Source organism: Pituophis catenifer, unplaced genomic scaffold, assembly GCF_029215685.1.
Source record: "Pituophis catenifer annectens isolate HBS135680 unplaced genomic scaffold, rPitCat1.0.hap2 SCAF_1, whole genome shotgun sequence".
Lineage (NCBI taxonomy): Eukaryota > Metazoa > Chordata > Lepidosauria > Squamata > Colubridae > Pituophis > Pituophis catenifer.
In genome coordinates this window covers 187,066,166-187,090,257 of record NW_027256881.1, presented here as the reverse complement: position 1 = coordinate 187,090,257, position 24,092 = coordinate 187,066,166, and the positions used below count along the sequence as shown (strand labels likewise).

The 24,092-nt window shown below is 37.6% G+C and overlaps 1 protein-coding gene across 1 annotated transcript; it reads left to right on the top strand.

Annotated features, from left to right (window-relative positions):
* The first annotated feature begins 7,641 nt into the window (after positions 1 to 7,641).
* SLC40A1 (solute carrier family 40 member 1) lies at positions 7,642 to 21,903 on the top strand. The gene is made up of 8 exons (XM_070936745.1): positions 7,642 to 8,040; positions 9,688 to 9,755; positions 13,000 to 13,159; positions 14,309 to 14,424; positions 15,408 to 15,534; positions 17,666 to 17,911; positions 18,415 to 19,065; positions 19,680 to 21,903. The coding sequence occupies exons 1-8, from the start codon at positions 7,995 to 7,997 to the stop codon at positions 19,997 to 19,999; spliced, it is 1,734 nt and encodes a 577-aa protein (XP_070792846.1). The 5' UTR covers positions 7,642 to 7,994; the 3' UTR covers positions 20,000 to 21,903.
* Positions 21,904 to 24,092: the final 2,189 nt, after the last annotated feature.

Genomic DNA, 24,092 nt, shown 5'->3' with positions numbered 1-24,092 from the left:
CAGGGTCGCTGCTACGTGGCAGGGAGCCAGGTACGTAGTCAGCAAACCCATCTGCACCCCACGGCCCCACTTCACAAAAAGGGACTCACATCGGGCTATCTGAGGAACAGTGGTCTCCCTTGGACAAAGACTTTCCCTAATAATCACCGCCACTCCCCCAACCCTCCCCTGGGCCCTTGGCTGATGAAATGCACGGAAACCTGGTGGGCACATTTCGACGAGGGGGACCCCCCCTCTTGGCCCAACCAGGTCTCCGTAATACCTGCCAGGTCCGCACCCCCCTCCAAAATAAGATCACAAATGAGGGGGGCTTTATTAACAACCGACCTGGCATTACACAACATCAGCCATGGACCCTGGGCCTGAAACTCTGCACAACCCAGGCCACGAGTCGCACATTGGGGGCCGGAGTGCGCAATTGCTCGTAAACAGCGTGTGCGCACCCCCGACACATGATATGTCCCCCTGCACCCGTCATACCTGCCCCTCCCACTCATTATTTCAAAATCCAGAGGCACTGAATAATTGGGGCTATCCGGTGATTTCTGCCCTTTATGATTGTGGTAAAATGCAGACAACACAGCCTTTATACCCTGATCAATGCACACTTGAGGACCTCGTGGCAGGCAACAGAACACCATTAATGTTTCTAGTTTCTGGGCAAGATCTGTTTAATCTGTATATATCTGAATCTTGTATTTTATATTTTAAATGTTATATCATACAGCAGTGATGGATAACCTTTTTGCCGCCGCGTGCCAAAAGCGGGGGGAGCGCGGGGGTCGCATGCACGTGTGCCCACAACCATAATTCAATCCCCACCCCACCCCACACCCCCTGTGCATGCGTGCGCAATCCCCCCGCATTCCCCCGTGCATGCGCACATGACCCCCACGAGCCCCATTTTGGGCATAGCAGGCCTCCTGAAGCCTTCAGAGGCTGGAAACGGCCCTTTTCCAGACTTCCGTTGGGCCCGGAAGGCCCATTATTTGCCCTCCCCAGGCTTCAGAGGCTTTCTTGGAGCCGGAGGAGGGCGAAAACAGCCTCCCCCCCACACACCTGGAGGCCCTCCGGAGGCCGAAAGTGCCCTCCCAGAGCCTCCGCACAAGCCTTTACTTACCTGGCATCCAAAACGGGCCATGTGGAGACTCCTGGGAGGGGAGGGGCAGCGTGGGCAAGGCCATCCGAAAATCAGCCGGCCAGCACGTGCATGCGCACTGGAGATGAACTAGGGCCACCTGTGGCACACGTGCCAAAAGTTCACCATCACAGTCATATAGTGTGCCTTATTTTAACTGTGACGCTTCTGACAGGTATAAACAAACAATGGAAAAGTGATTGGTATACAATAAAAAGATGTCTACTTGATTCATCTTCATCTGAAACCCCCAAAACAGCCCAACTGTGTCTTCTATACCTTTCCCATTTCAGTTGCTTACCATGGCAGGCATTCACTTATATGTGAATTCATTGTGTGGATATGGGAAAATATGCTGAGTGGTTTGCCCACTCCTTGTTTGGGATATGGCGATATCTGTTTGTGCCTGGGCTGTCTCTGTTCCCCAACTGAACCGTTAGCCGGCAAGCATTTGCATCAAGGCAACTTGCCCATGATGATGAAATTGAATTCCCACTTCTGTTTTAAAGGAAGGAAGCTGAGCTTGAATTATCTGATTGCCAAACATATGTCAGGCATGAAATATTCCCAGGTCTATGACTTTTAGAAAGGGCTACTTTCGTTAGAATACCTTTTCTGAAAGTTCTCCCCTCTCTCTGCATCCAAACAGCTCCCTCCTTGCAATCTGTTGCCTGATAACGTTCGTGGGATTTTTTTAAAACTGCTGTTTATCTAGCCCTCAAAGGAATGCATCCTCCTACCCACCAGATTTCCTTCATTTGCAACCCTCAGGATTCTTTCTCTGCCTCCTTTGACTGATTGAAGCTGGATATGAGAAGCCTGAAGGGTTCCTATCCAAGGATCCACCCTGTCACATGTTTGGTGCTGCATCTCGTGCAAATCATTTTTTTGCAAAATTGCTCAGGCTAGCTGGTGGTAAGAAAACAGGAAGTTCACCACACTTAAGTTTCAAGTACTCAGTCTCCTCCTTGAATGAAATCAAAATTGCAAATGTTTTGATGACAAAGAGTGCCTTGAACTAATGACCCAACATTGAGATGTACATCTTCAAAATTGTCTATGATCTTTCAATGGTTTACGGGACAAGAAGTATGCATCATTTTAACGTGGCAATATAGCCACATATATAGCACAGAAGCATGTTTTTAGACATTTTGAGCACAGGTTGTAAGCAGTCACAAACCAGCTGTTATAAGGAAGAAGATTCACTATATTAGTCCTATTGCATCTGGAGAGAAAAAAAACATCAGTGGATCACTAGCGTGCAATGAAATGAATAGATAAATGATGTGAAACATTTGTTTGAAATGGAAGAGCAAAACATTTCTTATTTAGAGTCTATTATTACTTATAAATCTGGCTTTGAAATTTGTATATGGGCAGAAAAGTATCTTTGTATACCATTTTTGGGGAGGCTATCAATTATGAATCCACAACCAAACTGAAATAAAAGCAGGGGAAAAGTTTTTTGTTTACAAACAGATAGTGACACGGTCACATGCTGAACGTGATCTATCAAAGAAAATGACCATGTGCATATGCTGCCAGTGTATGTTTTATTCACACGTGTTGTTATGGCACAACCATATCATAATATTAAGTCTTCTCTATTAACAGAAGCATTCATTAACTTATGTTCTTACCAGTGTTTAAGGTCCTCACCAAGAAGATATTCCTCCCATGGGTAAGATGAACAGTGTGATTCATTGATACAACTATTGACCCCAGGTTAACCGGGGCATATTTTAAACAAGAACTTCCATGGGAGAGCAAATTACCCGTCCCTGCAACTGATAGCCAGGCCTCCAGCAATGACCTAAAACTCAGCAGCAGCAGATGCCTCGTGACAAATTACGTCAGTTTAGCATTTCTATAAAACCAAGTATAATATCTATCATTTTGAAGAACTGCTTGCAGCAAATAAATACATTTTGGAACATCATGATCAGATCTTACTTTTATTTGGGTCTTACATGGTTGCTCTAACAGCATCCCGGATCGACTACTGCAATGCTCTTTATATGGGGCTGCCCCTGAAGACCACTCAGAGGCTTCAGCTGGTGCAGAATGCAGCTGCATGGGTAGAATGTGCGGGCAGAATGCGGCCGCGCGGGTAGTAATGGGAGTGTCCCAACACTCTCATGTTACACCTCTCCTACGGGACCTGCATTGGCTACCGGTTGCCCTCCGGGTGAGATTCAAGGTGCTGGTAATTACCTATAAAGCCCTACACGGCTTAGGCCCGGGGTATTTGGCGGACCATCTGCGACCAGCGACAGCTCCCCATCGCCCAGTGTGTTCTCACAGGGAGGGCCTCCTTGGGGTGCTGTCAGCCAGACAATGTCAGCTGGCAACCCCTAGGGAGCGGGCCTTCTCTGTGGGCGCACCTACCCTGTGGAATCAGCTCCCCCTGGAGCTCCGGGTGGCCTCTAATCTTCGCTCTTTCTGCCATGACCTTAAAACATGGTTATTTCGCCTGGCTGGTTTGGACTGAAGGGGTTTTAAAGGGGATTTTAATGGTCTTTTTATAATCTTATTGGGTATTTTTAACATTGATTTTGCTTGTTTTTATTGAGTCCTGAGTCCTTTGGAGATAGGGCGGCATACAAGTTTCAATAATAAATAAATAAATAAATAAATAAATAAATAAATAAATTTGCCTCACTCACACATGCACAAGCACACTTCCTCTAAGATGGCCATGAGAAGGACTTAAGAAACTTTTGCTTCAGTTGCATGTAAATCTCAATTCAGTAAACAGTTGAATGCATTCAATACACTTCCTCAAAAGGGGCATCCGTTACATGTCTCCTTTTAAGCAACTGCTGGTTGGGGTGAATCAGATTGAGATGGATTCAATGCACTCACTTGGACCTCTCCTGGCTGATACTCAGATTCTTAATATCATTTTAAAAGCAGGTCTGGAACTGTATCAGATCTTATGTGTTGAATGAAATGGATTCTAATCTGCCTTTCTTTTGATCTGTATTTTATGAGTCTTTGGCTCATAATCTTTTCAAGCTTCACTATCGAGATAAATTATTCAGTGCATACTGTTACTCTTCTTCAGTAATATTCGTGTATTCAACATTTTCTCTGACTGACTAGAATATTTTAAGATATGGAATTATTTTTATTGTTGGTTGGAAAAGAGATACAAATGATTAATTTTATAATTATGTATAAAAACTTGATGATTAGAATATGGTTATAGGACTGAATTGTCATAGAGGTTTGGATGAAGATCAAGATAGAAGAAACTTTTGGAAGAAGAAGAAATAAAAAGAAGTGAAGAAGATAACATCGAGATGTCACAGGGGAGGGATGATAGATGTACTAAATGTTTGTCTGTTTTAAAAAATAAATAAATAAATAAATAAATCATTTTCTCCACTGAGTCTTGTGTTGGTAGGTTCACAAAAACATTGTTTTGCATGTCCAATCTGAACGATTTGATTAAAAAATTATTAAGATACTAAATAGAATCTCTCAAAGAAACCTCTGAAAATAATATGTTCTGGATTTTAAAATATTCTTATGAGGAAATATAATAGAAATGAATTATGGCACATCATTCCTGTTCTGAAGCTTAATTTATATCTTGGCATGGGCTGAATTGCCTGGACTTGGGCTGAAATGCCATCCATAAGAGCAAACGTTAAGAGCAAACATAATTCTGAGAATATTTTCTTTTCTTGAATCATTTTTCTCTTTTTTTCCCTTTATTTTGTTTCTTCATTCCACATTTGTATTAATTCTCTATTCTGCCCCTTAGGGCTATCCCTGAAAAACAGGAAATGCATCACTTTGCTTAACCGATCTTCGGAAGGAAGCAGGACCTTTTCTGTAGCAGCTTCCTTATTATGGAGCTTTCTCCCCAATGTGATTGGGCTAGTTTCCTCTTTTCTTCCTATAAATGGCTGGGGAAGACATTGTTGTTCATTTGATCTTTAATAATATATTTACTTTTGTACTGTATTAGTATGCCACCCATTCCCAAAGGCTCTGTAATAGTTAATTGCACTTTATGACTTGATTACTAGGCCCTAGTTTTAATGTGCAAAAACATTTGTAAACTATATGTACATATATTGTTTATATTATTCTTCATGTTACTATTGTCCAGAGTGTCTACTGTGCAATAGACTAATGCATAAAGATTCCAATAAATAGGATTCTTGGAAGATGATTTCCTAGTGGCTCTTTCCTTTTAACTGTCAGTTGCATCCAACCACAATACGAAAACAGAAGATATAGCTGATATGTACTGTCTTTCTTTGTTTGCTTCCATTAGAAAAGGAATGAGGTACTTCTTCTTGTTGTTGTTGTGGTGCCATATCCGTCATCGGACGTTGGTGATCATGTTTCGATCCTGTTTTTATCAACAGCCGTACGAAAAAGTGCTGCTGAGTTTTGAGTTTTAATGAGGTGCATTAGACAGGAAATAAACTCTCATAAATGTGTACTATTTGGCACTCAACTCCATTTGGGAAGGTTATATATTTTGACCGAAACTGAAATGGACTAATAGTGCTTAACATCTTTCACAAAGAAGGAAATCTTTCCTGGAAACCTTTTTAAAAGTTATTAATGCTTCCCGATGAACAAATGCCACTTTGCATGTTTTAATCTATTATTCTTTATTTCTTTTATTTCTTTATTTCCCATATTCTAGGATGAGGGTTAAAGACATTGTGTATACTAACTAAACACAAATTAAGCCCCTCAAGTACATCATTTCCCTTTAATTTATCCATTTTTTGAAGAAAAAAAATCTCAATGTTTCTTTTATCCCCAGTTGCCTCATGATGCCAAAGTACCATTGAACTACACAGAAATGATAAAAAGGTTCCATTTTAAGATTCCTCCCTTCCCATTCATTTATAATCAGTCCTTCCAAGAAAATGTCTCAGACTAACATTTTGGTGAGAAAAGGCTTATATTGTCCATTTTGCCAAAAGCTCTCAATTAATTTTGGATGCAGTCAACAATAGTAAAACAAGCAAAATTTTCATTGCAAAATATAAAAACAAGGAAACAAGAAAATTACATGTATTGTAACAAAGAAAATAATTGAAAAGGAAAACACTGTTTAAAAGGAACCACTGTTTTTTGATAAAGAACTAGTGTAATGAAAGAGTCTTGTCAACCTGCCAACTAGAAAAAAAGAAAGATCTTTCTTTACACATATTAGTCCAAATAGGTAAAAATGACATCTTACTGTTGGCGATTCCCAACTGATCACATTTTATTGACTTTGACATTACTACCTACAAATAGGCCCTACAGCAAATTTTTATAGCATTTCTCCATGTATAAAAATAAATGCTCTTTTTCAGGGGTATGCCTCCATTTTCAAGGATTCCAGCGTAGGAGACTTGGATTGGAAGGGGGGGGGCTGAAAAGGGTATGGTTTAAATGTATAAGTTTTCCCTTCCTAAGTTAAAATTTTCAATTGCCAAATAAGGATATTGCATGGAAAAAAAGAAAAAAGGGTCAATTATTTTTACTAAAATTTCTCTACTTAGCAGTGGAAGGAGGGGTATTTTTTCCATTTCTGATGCCAAATGCCTTCTTGGTCCTCAGTAAGGAAGCCAACCACAGAAATATTCACCTGAAAAAGCTGATAAATGCTCAGAATAGATAAAGTAGAAGGAAAATTTGAGTAGCCCAAGTAAACAATAGCAGGCAAATGAGAGACCAGCAGAAAAGACAGCTTTTAAACAAAAGGTTAACGGCCTGACATATTTGCACCAGAAAAAAATATCATTGTTGATTATTTGTTTAAATTGGGTTTTATTCGTTTATAAAATATACATATACCACGACTGGCTTCCCATTAAAAAGTCCCCCAATGGCTTATAAAAATAAAGTTTCGACACAAAAAAATAACAAACCACATTCACAGCCCAAAAGGAGAGAAACTAAACCAAAAAAAGACGCAGGGAGAAATCCCCGGCAAAGTAAAAACGTATAAACTTTTATTAAAAAGTGGGGGGGGGGGATGATGTACAACATAACAAAATATCTTCGGATCGCTACGACCCACCCATCCACCCCGTACACTTTTTGTTTCCAGCGGAATCGCCGGCTTTGGGGTTTTAAACACTTTCGGGAGGAACGCAGAGGCTGCCCAAAGAGGACGCCCTGCATTTTATTTCAGGGTGTTGTGTTGTTTCGGTGCAAATAGGGTGCTCTGGGGTGGAGATTCCGGTCAGCCTTCCCAGAAGTATAAAAGGCCCCCCTCTTGTCAGTCGCAGACTCCCCAAAGGGCGCGCGAACCCCAAACTCTCCTCCTCCTCCACCACCTCCTTCCCGAGGTCGCAGGCCGAGCGCAAGAACCCCAGACGGACGGACCGACGGGCGGAGATATGCAGATCAGCTGGGCGCTGATAGGTGATTCCCGGGCTCTCCTCCGTTTCGGCTCGGCCCCTCTGGGCAGCGTTTTATAAACAGGCGGCTCTCCCGCAAGGCACAACAGAGTCCAAGCGGGCAGCTGTGGCTCGGAGGAGAGAGGCGGCTAGAGTCTGACGAGGGCGGCGGGCTCTTCGCTGGGCCCCTTTTTTTCTCTCGGGGCCGTTCTTGGCCTCTGCCTGGGCATAAGGCCATTCCTTTCCAACTTCAGCTACAGTGATAGCTAAGTTTGGAAAGACCAAACAGAGAGAAGCCGCTGCGTCCTCCTGCACCCCTTTTAGCCCCCACCCCATCCTGAATCGCCCCGTGTTTCTGCTTTCTGTATCTCACTCTCATCTACTTCCACCTCTTTCTCTCTGTTGCTTCTGCGCCTGAAAGGGCTTGACAGCCTCCGCAACTGAGCAAAAAAAAAAAAAAAGAGAAGAGGCGACCCCGGATTGCCATGGCTCGGTCTGCAACAGAACAACAAAACAGCCGAGGCTGTTGCGGTGAGTGTGCGGGAGCCCGATGGGGTGGGCTTTACTGGGAACGGCAGCAGTGGGAAAGCCGTCGAGGTTGCGTTTTGTGCTGGAAGGGTTAAACGCGCGTGGGCCAAGTGGGCGCGACGCGCAGGGAAGGCGCTTTTCCCGGCGGGGGTGGGGGGGAGGCGAGTGGGGCTAATGGGTGGAAGGATGGAGTGGTGGTGGTGGGGGGAACCGGGGAAAGAGGAGGGTGGGGAGGGAAGCACAATTCGAGCATCAAGTGGACTGTCGGGAAGAGATGGAGGCTTTTCCAGTTGTGCGACTCTCCAGGCGTGCGGGAACCCCGCTTCTTTTAGAAACTGGGTTTAAATAATATTGGGCCACCGGAATGTTGCTATAGGAATCCTTTTTGCTCTTGTGATAAAAGAAGATGCTTCAGAGCAAGCCCTGGTGGACTGTTCAATAAGACATGACATTCGTGTCCAGAATGACATTGGTGAGATTAATGTCCTCCTGCACATAGAAAATGATCTGTGTGTGTGTGTGTGTGTGTGTGTGTTTTCGTAGATTTTCACGGGTAGAAATATGCAAGTTTTGGTGTATTCGGGTCTTTTCCCGTGTAAGATTGAGAGTATCTTGGCCAAGATACTCTCAATCTTACACGGGGAAAAGGCCCGAATACACCAAAACTTGCATATATACATACATACATACATACATACATACATACATACATACATACACATACACAGAGAGAGAGAGAGTTGTCCCAAGGACATAAAAGCAACTGTATAAACTCAATTTTCTGCCAGAAAATATCCCATTTGGGGATGGTAACCGGAGGAAAATGGCCCAAATCATACAACCTGCAGATATTATTATTATTATTATTATTATTATTATTATTATTATTAAGATTTATATGCCGCCCTATCTCCAGCCGGACTCAGGGCGGCTCATAACAGTAAAAAACATCTAATGAAAAAGTTAAAAGAAATTAAATCCAAATCTCATAATTTAACAGTTAAAAGTGCAATTAAGACTAACAAGTTAAAAATTAAAACCCCATCAGTCCAGGCCAGCCAAACATATATATAGCCCAACAGATAGCCCAACATATATATAGAACTGCAGGTAGATTGTGCTTTCTGCAGGTTGTATGATTTGGGTGTTTTTTTCCTCCACTTACCATGCCCAAATGGGATATTTTGTGCCAGAAAATTAAGTTTATACAGTTGCTTTTATGTCTTTGGGACAACTTTCTACATTAAAATACCGGTAAGTGAATCCAGTTATCCCTTGTATATTTGATTGGAGAGTGGCCCTTCCAAATGTACAGCACCTAGAAATAAAAACATATTCGTGATGAAGGATATAGGGACATGGAATGGGAGTAATGGAGATGATCAGAACCCCATAATATGTTGCTGGCAAAAGGTATTATAAGGCACTTTAAAAACTTACTATTAAAGGATGGCAAGTATTTCTTGAAATATATTAATGGGTAACTGTCAAGCTACCTTAGTAGTAGAAGTAAAATTTGAATTAATCTAATTCAAATTAATTCTTTAAAAGAAGATTCTGAACAATGATGGTAATAACAAACACTTGCAGTCAGTAATTTACCAGGCATCAACCTGTGTTCATTACAGTGTTTTGTTTTTTCCATCCTAGAATCCTGTATTAACTATTTGACATCTGCAAAAGTCCTCCTGTACTTTGGACATGCCCTGTCCACTTGGGTAAGTGAAATAAAACCACAGGAATTTGCATTTGATTTGAGGGTAATTAATATGTATTACAATTACTTGGATACATGTGCATTTATATTACTATATTATATTTAGCAAAAATACATCTGTTAAATTATGCTCTGGTGTAAATTGTGAAATCACTCCTACAGTCAGTAATATTACAATTAGGACTAGATTTTGGACTTTTTAATTTATGGATAAAACACATGATTCACTGATTTTAAAGAATCTCATACAGTTGTTGAATGGTAGGTCCAGATGCAGCCATACTTAAGGGTAGATCTTTTGAAATTGGTGGACCTTAACTTGATAATTTATGAATTTGTTCCCTTGGTTTTAATATATCTACTTAAAAAGTCATTGGCTGGTCTCAACCTACTAAGTACAAAATAAATTGAACTTTGCATCTGATTTGAGGCATTTTTATTCTCTTTGACACATTTCCATTTTTTCAGGCAATGCTTGCAACACAATCATCAATGGATTTAACTCTCTTTTAGTAATTTTTAATATTCTGTGGGTAAGAAGTTTGAGGTTTTGCATTGCAAATAGAAACTACTTGTAGCAATTAATTGTTCAAGAAGTTGGATTTGCATCACATTTTTGAGGAAGCAAAACTTTTTAAAAAAGCAGATAGAGTACATTGCATTTCCGAGCAACAGTTTAAAACAAGCAGTTGGTAATTTTTATGTTAGCTTAGTAACTGATTTTTAAGAGTTACGTTGATTATTATGAATTGTGACCTATTAATGTTTAATGCTAAATCTTATAATCTTCAGAATTTTAGAAGAGGGTTTGGTTTTCACTTATATTAAATATTCACTTATTGCATCTTTTCCTGCATTGTTCTACATTTGAATAAAAAGTTGTTTATTTTTCACTGCAGTAGTAAGAGAGCTTATGTGAAAAATATCTGATTGGCAACAATGTTGGACTTAAGAAAAAAAATAATTACTCAATCTATTTTTACTTGCTTTTCTACTTAAAAATACTCAAGTAAATTAGAAACAACATTCAAAATATATCCTATATTTAAAATTATGATTAAACGTATGTATGAGAAAGAGATAGAAATAGTATTGGGTTGATGAACCTGACACCTACATTTTGATTTAAATCTGACTTGGTTGTAAAGTGACTAATTATTGTAAGAACTTAATATAAAAGCATTGTATATAGTGTGACTGGTCAGCTCTTTGTCGTGGATAGCAACTCTTAAAATTTAAAATCATGGCCATCCTCATTAAAATGTCCAAAAGATGTCTATCATTTTATCATTATCATAATAATGTGTTTGATGTGATAATCACTTTTCCAGTTGTTAAAATTAACAATAACCATAACACTAGCATATTTGATTGTCCCTTGATTTAATGAATTATATGACTAGTACTATGATCCAATAAGGAATTAAGCATTATTTATTTCATTGTATTGTCTTTGGAAATTTAGAATTATGGCATAATTTTAAATGGCTATGTAATTTGTATACCAGAATATATTTATAAAAATTTCTGCTTAATTCATTAATGATCGCTTACACTCATTCATGATGCCTAAATCATTTTTTTCTTTAAGTGGAAAGCAAACAGCCAAATACAGTAATATTGAATGACTAAATCATTTTTTCTTTCTTAAGTAGAAAGAAACAGGCAAATAAATATTTGTGTAAAGTATCAAGAAGTTTAGAAATACTGCAATTTCAGTAAATATCAATATTGCTGATTTAGCTATTAAGTTATTTATTAATTAGAAAGTAAGAAACTCATGCTAGAACTTCAACAATAGCAAGCTTACATATTGAGTTAAAAACTGTAGCTTCTACTTCATGGCAAAGTCAAAAGTAATTACATTTTCAAAGCCCAATGAATCTGCTTCCTTATTAGACCAGTGGTAACTTCATTAAATTGTGGTCAGTTTATACCTTATGCAAAAGCAAACCGGGAATTAAAAAGTACATTCCAAAGAGTTGATATTAACCATGATTTCTTAACAAACTTATCTCATCAACCCATATACAATATTGATATTTGCCAGTGAAAAATGAAATACCTTTAGGAGTGCACATAAAATAGATTGGGCCAATTTCATATACTTTATAACACTTGGGTGGATTCTTAATGAGGAACTTACAGTGCAAATACACCTTGCCTTATTCTGAAAAGTTTATAAGAGGCCAAGTGAAGGGTATTTGTAACCTTGTGTTTCATCAATGCTAGTTTTTTTCTCTTCCTCTAAGAATCTGTTTGACTTATAAGAAAACCCAAACATAAAAGTTGACAAAACAACTGGCACCGCCCCAAGTTGTTCTGTGAGTGAGATGGGCAATCTTTAAGTTCAAGAAATAAATAAATAAAAATTCTTGCCAGCCTAGACATTAAGAGATGGTGCATTTTATCAGTGAGACAGAATGCAAGTCTTAAGAGAGTCTTTTCCAAGATGATAAGTTCCAGATATTTTGAGATTCACAAATTCCAGTGGACATGCAATCCAAAAATATTAATGTTATAATTGTAGGTTTGGTTGAAGGTTGTTTATTTGTTTGTTTTCAGTGCAGAGAAAGTTTACAATACAGCAAATATAAAAACAGTAAATGTAAATAACAAAAATTATATAAGAACCTTCTCTCTCACACTGAAAGTTTGTCAGACATAAGTAGATTTATTGTGAAAAAATGAAAGGAAAACAAGGTGTTCCTTAGCAAAGTACCACTACTAAAAAAAACCACCTCCAGCCCCTCCTTCAATTTGTATGTATATCATTGATGATACTAGCAATGGCCTCCCCGTGTAGATGTTGATATTAATTAGTGTAATATATTAATATATGTATGTATGTATGTATGTATGTATGTAAATGGCAAGATAAAAAAATCTAACACATAAATAAAAGTATGAATCTTTAGACTGTGATATAAACCCTATAAACACTATACTATAGTGGCAGAATAGTCCAAGTATCCTGTTCTCAAGATTCTGTAACCTATCCCTATTTTCCTTTTAATGAATCTAATTACTAAGACTGTTGAGAATCTAGCCATTTTGGATAAGAAAGACTGCTAGAGACTTGAAAATGTAATATATACATATTTAGGTGATATAGCAGTATGTTTTGCTATTTTATTGATGTTTATTTTGAATGTTGTGTATCACCTTGCAATCTGCCCAAAGTTTTCTAATTATTTGCAGATTTAAAAAGCGATGAATAATTAAACATATTGTATTCATTCTAGGGGGATCGTATGTGGCATTTTGCAGTGTCTGTCTTCCTGGTTGAATTATATGGAAACAGTTTGCTCCTAACTGCTGTTTATGGATTGGTTGTGGCAGGATCAGTTCTTCTTCTAGGTGCCATTATTGGAGACTGGGTAGACAAGAATTCAAGGCTCAAAGGTTAGTAGTGTCATACAATATTGAAGACTATTTGCATATAATAAGGGAAATCTAAATCACAAAAAAGCATGGAATTTGCTGAAACAATTGTGTCAGTGCCAAGTGTGCCCATTTGGCTAGTTGCACCTAATTAAGCTTGAAAAACTTTACCAGACTTACTGAACATCCTAAAATAGAATGCTCAGCTGCATAGCCAAAGATTTCCCTACGGTTTCAAAGATAGTTGATTTTGGAAGGCTCTGAAAAGTCTACAGAAAAGCCATTTACATGAAAACCACATGAAAGCCATGGACTGGACTGATAGATTAAACAACCCCCCCCCCCCCAAAAAAAAAGGTGGTAAACCATTTTTTGTATTGCTGCCAAGAAAAATGAATGATCATCTTCATCAAGCACCAGATATCAAGATTGATTTAAAAGAGACTTTTCTCTCTAATGCAAAATTAAAGGTTTACATCCCAACTTAAAAAAAAAAATACTAGTTCTGTTGACATTAATGTAAAGAACAAGTGTCTCATTCAGAATGGCTATGCAAATAACAAATAGACTGCCCAGTCATATCTGTGTTTACCTATTCTTCAAGAATTGCAGGCTTCACTGGGACTTACTCCATAATGAGGCATGACTCGGTAGGATCTGCGACTACTTTAGAATAGTAATTTGAACTGTTTATTAAAAATGCACAGTAGGGACGCTACCTCATACTTCCGTGGCTTCTGTAATTATGTTATGTACTCTTCAAAATTAATATGTTTATGTTATTAATACAACTTAAATCTTGTCTTTTGGCTAAATACTTCACAAATAATTATCTAGCCTAAGCAAAGCTAATTTTGAATAATTAATGTCCATTAGATGTAAACATCAACTACTCAAGCTGGGTGTTTCCTCCTTGGTAATAGCGTTAGCAATTTGAAAGTGATGCTTTCACACCAGGAAGGAACCGTCCATGGTCTAGTGCTGTTTAAGCACTAATGCAGAGATGAATGTCTCACACTCTTTTACTTGTTAAGTCCATATTTAGGACATTGCCGTAAAAATGTTGCCTTGAAAATAGGTGTAAACATCTTGATGTAATAATAGGCTGAAATGTTTCCTATTTTAAGTATTGACATTGTGCACCCTTTCCCTTTCTTTTCTCCTAAACAGTAGCCCAGACGTCCTTAATTGTGCAGAATGCATCAGTCATTGTGTGTGGCATCCTTCTGATGATCGTCTTCCTGTTTAAAGCACAGCTTATAAATTTGTATCAAGGATGGCTTCTTGTAAGTGCACAGAACTTAAAAGCATTTATAAGCGTATACAAAGTACTTTGCTATTAACTGTTCTCTGAAAAATACATTCACGTTTTGTAGTCAGCTTCAAGCTTTAGGTAGATGTCTATGGAGATTCTCAGTCATCCAGGTCATGGTTGCCCCAAAGGTGCTTTTTGAAGAGGCAACTGGACTTTCTGGTTTTTCTTTGTAGGCGTTTTGCTTCTCATCCAGAACTGAAGAAGCTTCTTGGATGAGAAGCAAAACGTCTTCAAAGAAAAACCAGAAAGTCCAGTTGCCTCTTCAAAAAGCACCTTTGGGACAAGCTTTAGGTAGGTTTTTAATCAGCTTTAAACTTTAGTGTGTTTAATTGTCAACACTTATACAGTCAATTACATTTACACCAGATCAGTTTGCCTTTACAATTTAACATTAGTACAACGTGAGTACCAATCGCAAAGAACTGATTGCAAATGTAGATATACTGATTCTTAAAAAGAGTGAGAGATCCGGACTGCAAAAACTTCAGACAGCTACAATGTTTTATATTATGGTATCTAGTGGTCATTTTTGCAGCCAGCCTGATATCCTTAAGCAGAGGGATTATATCAAGATATGCTATGTCTTATTATTACTGCTGTTTGCTGACTAAGCCACATTGGCTTATTTTACATATTACATTAAGCTATATAGTATACCATAGTTTATAAATCACAGCTGTATCTACAAAGTATGTTCACTAGGTTCACTATAGAATCTCATTCAGAAAGGTCTTTAGAACATCCTGGAGATGGTTTTGGAGAGGACTTTGGGGCTATGGGTTAAGGGAAGAGTAAGGAGATCAGTTTATGTCTGCTCCCTATGTGGCCAAATATCTTGAGATGTAAAATTCATGCAAAACGCAGCAGTTCAGGAGGGAAGGTTGATTTAAGTAGTGGGAGGAAGGCCTGTACTTTCTTACCTTTTCCATAAATAAGTTCTTTCCATTTCCACAGACCTTGTGCTATATTCTAGTCATCTCAATAGCAAACATTGCGAATTTGGCCAGTACAGCCACAGCAATCACCATACAGAGAGACTGGGTTGTTGTTGTTGCTGGTGACAATAGAAGCAAATTAGCAGGTAAGGTATATTTGTTTACCTTATTTCATTCTGGGTGACTGGCTTAAAAGAACAATTGAATTCCACACATTTTGCTGGATTACAGCAAGAGAACATGAATTTAGATTTCTTTTCCAGATCTTTTTTTTTCCTAGTTGTTTGGATAAAGCAACAGATCAGAGAATTATATAATTTGTATGAATAAGTAGTCTTTATAGTTTCATCAAGATTTAGCAAACAAATTGTAATACTCCTTAAAATACTACTTTATCACTTTTTTTGCAAAACAATATTGTTTCCATTGTTCATCAGTCAAATCAATTTATGTAGATACCTACTCAATATGCAACTCCGGATGGCATACGCAGTTAAAAACAACAAATACTCATTATCATCTAAAGAATAAAATATAAATTGCATTGTGCCAGAAGCAGCTTCAACAATTAATCAAGATTGGCTCACAAACTCTCTTTATTTTGTGCCTGGTGGAGAAACCCAATCACCAGAGCCTTTCAGAAGGGGGGCAGAATTGGGGCCATATGGATTTTGGGAGGAATGCTGTTCCATGGGGCAGGCATAGAGACATAAAGGCACATCTCCTAGCCCCACCAGATGACCATGCTTAAATGATGGAACTCGGAGCATGCTGACTCAGTCAGCAGGCAGAGGTATTTGGAGGCAGGCAATTCTACAAATAACTAAGCCCATTCTATTTGTACCAAATAAGATACCTTAATGTCGCTTCTTTTATGGAAAGAAGGGTAGCCTGTGATGCAAACTAACAACAGCAGCCTTAGATTTTAGTCCTAAGCATTCTGAGTTGTACTGGTAACTGAATAAAGACTCAAATAGAAATAATATGCTTCAAATTACCCCACAGATTTTGTTAGTTGAAACTAAAAATGACTCTCAGATATACAATGAATTGCAACTAATTGTTATATAGCATGATGCCAAATTCTTTATGCTCTATATTTTTATTTTATGTACCATTTTACATCATAGGTAGATAGTGAAATGTTGCTGTGCTCTAAAAAATTTTCTAATTTACATATGTAACAGGAATGGTTAGATTAGAAGTAACCAATCGACTACTGAGACAAGGGGAAATTGTGCTTTTTTCCTTCTGTAATAGTCTGTTTTTTTTCTATTTGTAGTCAACCCAAAATGTTGAATGATGGGAATGTTGAATGGTGGATAAAAGGATATGCTTTTTATGCAATACTAGTTAAATGCTAGAATTTGATGAAACACAATGTGACAATAATATATAAAAGATTAATTATCTGGTTTAGGTTTAGTGTGAGTAAGAAGACTTCAAGATAGGCATAATATCTTTGCATCCAGTGATACTTGTTTAGAATAAATATTATTCTTTTGTGAATGAATACACACAACTTGCTTTTTTATATGTGATACTTATTTAACATACTTTATATAGCCTTCTAGGAAGGTTTATGAAACAATATAAATATTGTATTCATACTAAGCCAAATATGTATGCAACCAGATTTTAAAAGTTGAAAGCAAGTGTAAAATTAGACAAAAATGCAGGGAAGAGTCGAAATAATGCCAGGGTTTAAGAAAAGATTAAAATTATAATTACAAAGCCTAAGAAATAGTATTCCTTTTTCTTCAGTAATTGTTTTATTGCAGTAGAACTTGTGAATAATACATTATGAAATACATATATTAACTGGAGATAATGGTATAAGGTAGAAATTGTTCATAATAGCTCAGATAATTTGAAACTTTAAAGATGAGAAAAAAGTTTATTTCAGGGTTATAAGTTCTAAAATATTGATAAATATAAGCTTGTTTAAGTTGTACAATTAAAAATGAGTGTAACATTGATAGACAATTGCAAAATAAATGAAAGTATAATATAAAAAAGGTTCCTATCTTTATCTTAATGCTAAATACTCAGGTCTCCATTGTATTATTGTTGAGATTATTTATAAATGTTAACAAAACTGAAAAACAGAATAAAGAGGAGACGAAGCTGCTTGGTAAAGTAAGCAGTTCTTCAGTCGGCCTCATAAAAACCACCATAGCTCAGGAACCAGAAAGCCACTTCTGAAACTGCCTTTCATTGTGTAGATTTGGCACAGAAAAGAGAATTATTTTTGTGACATTGTGCATTGGCTTATAGATATGAATGCTACCATACGAAGGATTGATCAGCTGACCAACATCTTGGCTCCTATGGCCGTGGGACAAATAATGACCTTTGGATCACCAGTGATAGGGTGTGGGTTCATTTCTGGCTGGAACCTGATCTCCATGTGTATAGAATATACACTGCTCTACAAAGTGTACAAGAAGACGCCTGCTTTGGCTCACAAAACTGGTTCAAAGGGTGAAGAGTCAGAACTGAAGCAGCTCAATGTACAGAAAGGTAACAGGATTTCAGAAGTTATCTTTGATCAAATATCAATGAGTGCATGCTCTTCTGCATACTTCCTTGTCATTTTACTTCGACGGAGTTCGTTGTTCCTTCTGTTTCCTTCTGATTCTTTATATAGTAGACTTTTAAAAATCCATTCTAAGATTTGGAAAAGCCAGTAAGACAGTGGCACTCTTGCTGCTGAAGCACTCGACACTAAGGGTTGATTTGACATACCCAAAGCCCTAAGTCAGAAGAGCAGAAATGAGGAAAGAGAAGCATTTGGTGCTTTCCTATATTCTTCTTCTTTCTAATGGAGTGGGGGGTGGGGACATGGGAAATCTTTCCTGCTATGCTGTGAGAACCAGTTTTGACCTGTCAGTCAAAATTGTTTACAACCTGCTCTGACTGAGGACAGAGCTCTAAAGTTTCTTGCTAAGAGCATGTCTGTTGTTCATGGGTGCAAATTTGTTTGCTTGAATGGGCGATCCTTCATCTGCTGCTTCTTTCTGCAGATGGTGAATCGAAGGGCACCGAAGGAGTCCAGTTAATTCACAAGAAAGAGACCGCTGTTTCTGAGCCTGAACAGGAAAATACTAGCTGCCTTTCTCGCATGGCCGAACCCTTCAGTACATTCCGTGATGGATGGGTTTCCTACTATAACCAGTCAGTGTTCCTTGCAGGTCTGGCCCTGGCATTCCTTTACATGACCGTCCTTGGCTTTGACTGCATTACTACTGGCTATGCATACACTCAGGGATTGAGTGGCTCCACTTTAAGCTTATTAATGGGGGCCTCTGCCTTAACTGGAATCCTGGGAACAATAGCCTTCACTTGGCTACGTAACAAATGTGGGTTAATCCGCACAGGCATCATCTCTGGAATAGCCCAGCTGTCTTCTCTTGTTTTGTGTGTGATCTCAGTGTTCACACCAGGAAGTCCTTTGGATCTCACGGTTTCCCCGTTCGCTGACATCAGTGCTAGGTTGTTTGAAAGCAATCCATTACCCACCCTGGCGCCTGATGGCGATCTCCTTGAAATGGCTTTTACCACTGAAATGCCTGCTTTGATCAATGCAACGTCTTCTGATCCAGGATTAGCTCCCAGCCCAGTGTCTCTCATCTCTGTTAGCCTTCTGTTCGCGGGAGTCATTGTAGCAAGAGTTGGTACGTACATTCCTGTATAAAATACTCATGGTACTTCTTTGAATACAGATCTATACTTCTGTAGTAGTTGTGGGACCTGTCATAAATCATATATTAAGTCTAGATTTTCAAGCTGGTCTCCAGATACAGTTGGATTAGAATTTATGATGTATTGGATTGCAACTTCTAGAATGTCTAGGCAGCTAAGCGTTCTAGGACTTGCTTCCCTTCCCCAATATAATTGAAATTGTCTTATTCTCATAAACAAATCCAAGATAAGTAAAATGGACTAATAATTATAAATCTCAGTGGTGCAGAAATAGCATCATCACAGTTGCTGGATATATAAAAATGTAGCCTGCATTGCAGGAAGAAACGCAGTGGAAGTGGTTATCTTATTTCCATATCCCAGCCTTTTTCCATCAGAACTGTTCTGACTAGAAGACTGGAGCAAAATGCTTCCATTGTATATATTTTCAAAATGGGGTGGCAAGGCTTTGAATTGAAAAAAAAAATAGGATTTGTTTGAAGTATAGAGATCTGTGCTTATTTAACTAGTGTTCTTCTGTGTCTCCTGCCCTGCTTCAACTGGAATTAAATACCTTTTTCTTTTTCCTTTTGTTTGCTTTGTATAGGCCTTTGGTCTTTTGACCTGACAGTCACACAATTGATTCAGGAAAATGTGATAGAGTCCGAAAGAGGTATCATAAATGGTGTCCAGAACTCCATGAATTACCTTCTGGATCTGCTGCATTTCATCATGGTTATACTGGCTCCTAACCCTGAAGCTTTTGGACTGCTAGTAATCATTTCTGTTTCCTTCGTCGCAATGGGTCATATCATGTACTTCCGTTTTGCCCATAAAAGCTTGGGGAGGAATGTCATTCTTTGCTGTACTCCTGAGTTAAAGTCAGTTGCCAATGAGCCTCCAAATCCTGATGAATCCAATGCATAGAGGATTTTGACTCCTCCAGGTGTTTTTTTCCGGTCCATGTTGACTGGCATGCTTTATTATGGGTCAGAAGCAGCTGGCACCTAAAAGGGTATTCCTTTCCAGCACCCAAGCCCACAATCTGCCTTGTTTTCCTTTGCCTTTCGGCAGGTAACCAAGTATGGATTTTTACCAGGTGCAAGAGATACACATATTTATTTAAGAGGATATCTCCTCAATAGTTAAAGTTTAATTTAAAAAAAAAAAAAGCAGTTCACTAGATGGACATAACTTTGATTCTTTTCAAATACACAATTACTATTGGTTGGAGTGGGCTGGAGATTAATAAATTAAACAAAATACGCTCTTATATGTAATATGATTAGTGGGTGTTATTGTTTCATACAGCATAGATGTGCAGTTTTTTTCTTTTTTAAAAGAAATACTAGATGTGAGGAAAACATACAAATCAACGACAGCAAAGTTTATTGATCTCAAAAAGGTCTCAAATGTGCCTTTAACCAAACAAACAAGACCTCTTTTCTGTAAAGTTACTTCTAGTTTAGTTTTGGAGAAACATCTGGGTTACTTTAGTATATTATCTGAATAAGAAATAATGTAAAATAGTATAGAATATGTATGTAGCACTTCATAGGAGGCAAGATTAACCTAGCGTAGACCGAAGCTATTTATATAATACAGTATAGCATTGTAAAACATAAGGGGGAAATATTTTTGGTTTTATAAATTTTCAATAACATGCTTACTAAGCCTTGGTTTCATAGTATTAAAGGCCAAATATATGAAGTGAGAGAACTAGGTTTTGTGTCGTGTGTGTGTGTGTGTGTGTGTGTGTGTGTGTCCGTGCGTTAATGAGTACAAAGGAAAAAGATACAATCTATTTTTTTCAAAATTATTTAAATTATTTAAAGCACCTAAGCTGCAAAATTGCAACCATTTATTGTACAATAGACCCGCTTAATATCTAGAAGAAATCAAGAATACACCACGAGCACCTTCTTTATATAAAACCCATTTCAAATGACTATGAATTGACAAAAAAAAGTAATTTGTTTCCTAGATGAACAATATGAGACATTATGTATGAATTTTGTGTGTATGCCTTTCTTATGTATGTTAGTAATTTGGAGAAATAAGCTGTGTAACTTGTGAACACGTGATTAATAGTTTAATCATGATTAAAGTAAAAGCATGTCCCTGATCATAGATCTATATCTGCAAAAGCAACTTGCATCCAAAAGGAAGCATAGCAGTGTTTATACTATCAAACAGCTTCTGGGCAGCACTGATGTTGACAACTCCAAATGTATATTGGAGCAAGATTTTGGTGAAGACTGGCAGCGGTGCATGCCTTCTGTTCAGTGACAGGATTAGTGTGGTTCTACTGTGCTAATCAGCCAGCATGGTTTGCATTTAGAAAAAGGGTCAGTCCTGCTTCACTTTACACTGGTGAATTAGGGTACATCTGTATAGTTTAAAATGTTTTACAGAGCTAATACCCTTATGCACTCTGGTTGTTAAAAAACTTTTATACCATAGCTTACTAAAAATACTATTTTAAATAAGTTGCAATTGGTTTGCAATTGGAATGTGTGTGTGAGTGTATTTTTTAAAAAACTTGTTAATGTAAAAGCAAACTGATAATCAGTAGTGAGCGACAATGCCATCTATGTATGAATTGCTTTTGGAGACATTTTATGGTATACAGAAATGAATACAATGCTTTTTACAGTAAGTTTCATGCACTTTTGTGGAAATTGCAGTAACAATGCTACAAGCACTTTGCTTTAAAATAGAGTTGAATCCTCTTACTCTTCTCTGGAGTTTTTCTAAATATAATTTTCAACTTCTGTTTGTTAAATATTTGTAAAATATTTGTATGCATAAATATAAACTGTTTTTCACATTTTTGCCTTTTCTTCATTTGGGTAATATGTTTTGCACACAATATAGTTAATCCCATATCTGAAATTAAGTGGCGATTCACAAAACCTGTGTTTAGAATTTTCTCTAGAACTCTTAAATTGAAACTGAATTTTATACACAAAATTTAATTTAATTTATCAAAATGGAGTTATGATTGCTTCCAGCATAATAAATTGTAGATAAGTCTTGGATTGATTTGAGAAAATTATAGTAGCAGCTTAAAAGCCAAACAAACAAAAATCCCAAATACTGAACGTTATAATTCATTTTTGCATATATGTCAACTCAATACTTTTTTCAATGTCATTACAAAATTATATTTAGTCCATTTTTAAACTTCCTGGATAAATAACTCAAGAGCATAAATATATAGTTACTTTCTTCATAATAGTTCCACCCATGGATTAAAACATACTTGGATTGGACACCGAATGGCCAATATTTTGCCTTATTAAGAGGGATTGTAATATCCTAGCATTTCTCTGATGATGATCTAGATGAAGATGAATGGAGAAGAAACATATAATCTGAAAACATAGGATTTGGGAGACATATCTATTTTTATAGCATGTCTACTAAAATTGGCCAACAAGGTATATTTTAAGGAAAATAATAATTAAAAAAACATGACTTTTATTTATAGAATTTTTATCCCACCTTTTTATTTTATACTAGTGGTCTCTGACCTCTGAAAATAAAATTTGTCCAGCAGAAAAGACAACATGAGTTTGACTGGCCTTGGCAAGGAAGCAATAATTTGTATTGACCAAAAAGGACACATGATCTTTCCCACTTCATTTGTAACTTACAAACAAACAAACAAATGGCAGTAGTTGGCATCATGATGCTTGGACAACTTTGTCTCTCCCTTCTGTAAAATTGTGCCTGAAAATTTGTGAAATTAACACATCTCTCAAGAGCTTACCTGAAACACTGAAATCTCATGTTAGACCTCACAAACCTTTGATATTCACTCCCAGGTTATGGATTGCTGATTTTCTTACCTCCTAGGACATTGTGCAAAATTGTGCCATGGGACCAGTGGTGGGATTCAAGTAATTTAACAACTGGTTCTCTGCCCTAATGATTTCTTCCAACAACCAGTTTGCCAACTGCTCAAAAAGTTAACAACCGGTTCTCCTGAAGTGGTGAGAACTGGCTGAATCCCACCACTGCGTGGGACCCTGAAAAATGTTAACTGATTATTAAGCAAATTCAAGCATTAGGGTGTGAATGAGGTGATACAAATGAATGTGTTAGTTCTGCTTTCCTTTTTAGGTCAAAATTTTTTTTAAAACAAGCTTGACTTCTGCTGACATGGATACTCTTGGCAATTTTTGATTTTCCACTGTCTTCTTCAAGAGAACCACCAATGGCAATGAAGAGCCACTACCTTCATCAAATTAAGAACTTTAAAAAAGTAGGATTTGAAATCATGGGGGGGGGGTCGTCTATTGCAGACAATTGCCCCATGTATTAGGGTTATGAATATGGAAGAAAGCAAATGCATGCCTTATGCATCCTCCTTGCCTGTAGAGTTCACATGCCTCTAAAGATACCAGAACAAGGCTAAAAAAATACTTTTAAAAATTCTCGTAAGAACAAAAAACCGGTGTGTTTACTGAAAGGCCACCAAAGGAGGACAAAGTGCATGCTATATGATAATGCTTATCCGAATACTTCAACTTGTTCTACCATAAGTCAATATTTCTTTCTAGTTAATGTTTTCCTTGCTGAATTTTGCAAGAAAGGTACATAACAAAGGGCATAGAGGAGTCCACCTCCAAATATCTCTAATAAAGTACAAGAGACATGACCTCACTTTTAAATGAGAAGAAGTCAAAGGTCTTAGCTGTAATGACAGTGAAGTCTAGGAAACTTTTGCAGTTCATTTCCTGCTTCACCTCCTAAAATTGAATAGTGTGTGGATCCTATATTTTTGTTTCCCCAAGATTTTTTGTCAGACTTGACGTTTGCAATCTGGGGCTGTTTTGGATATCTTAGGTATTTGGGTATCTTAGATGTGGTCTTTTATAATCCCGAATCGCTTGGCTAGCACATTTTTCAAAGGAAATGAGGATTTAGTTCTAAGATACCAAGAGATACCTACATCAATCCCAAAATAACTAAGCAAATTTAGTTAAACTGATAAGATACAGAAAAAATCCAC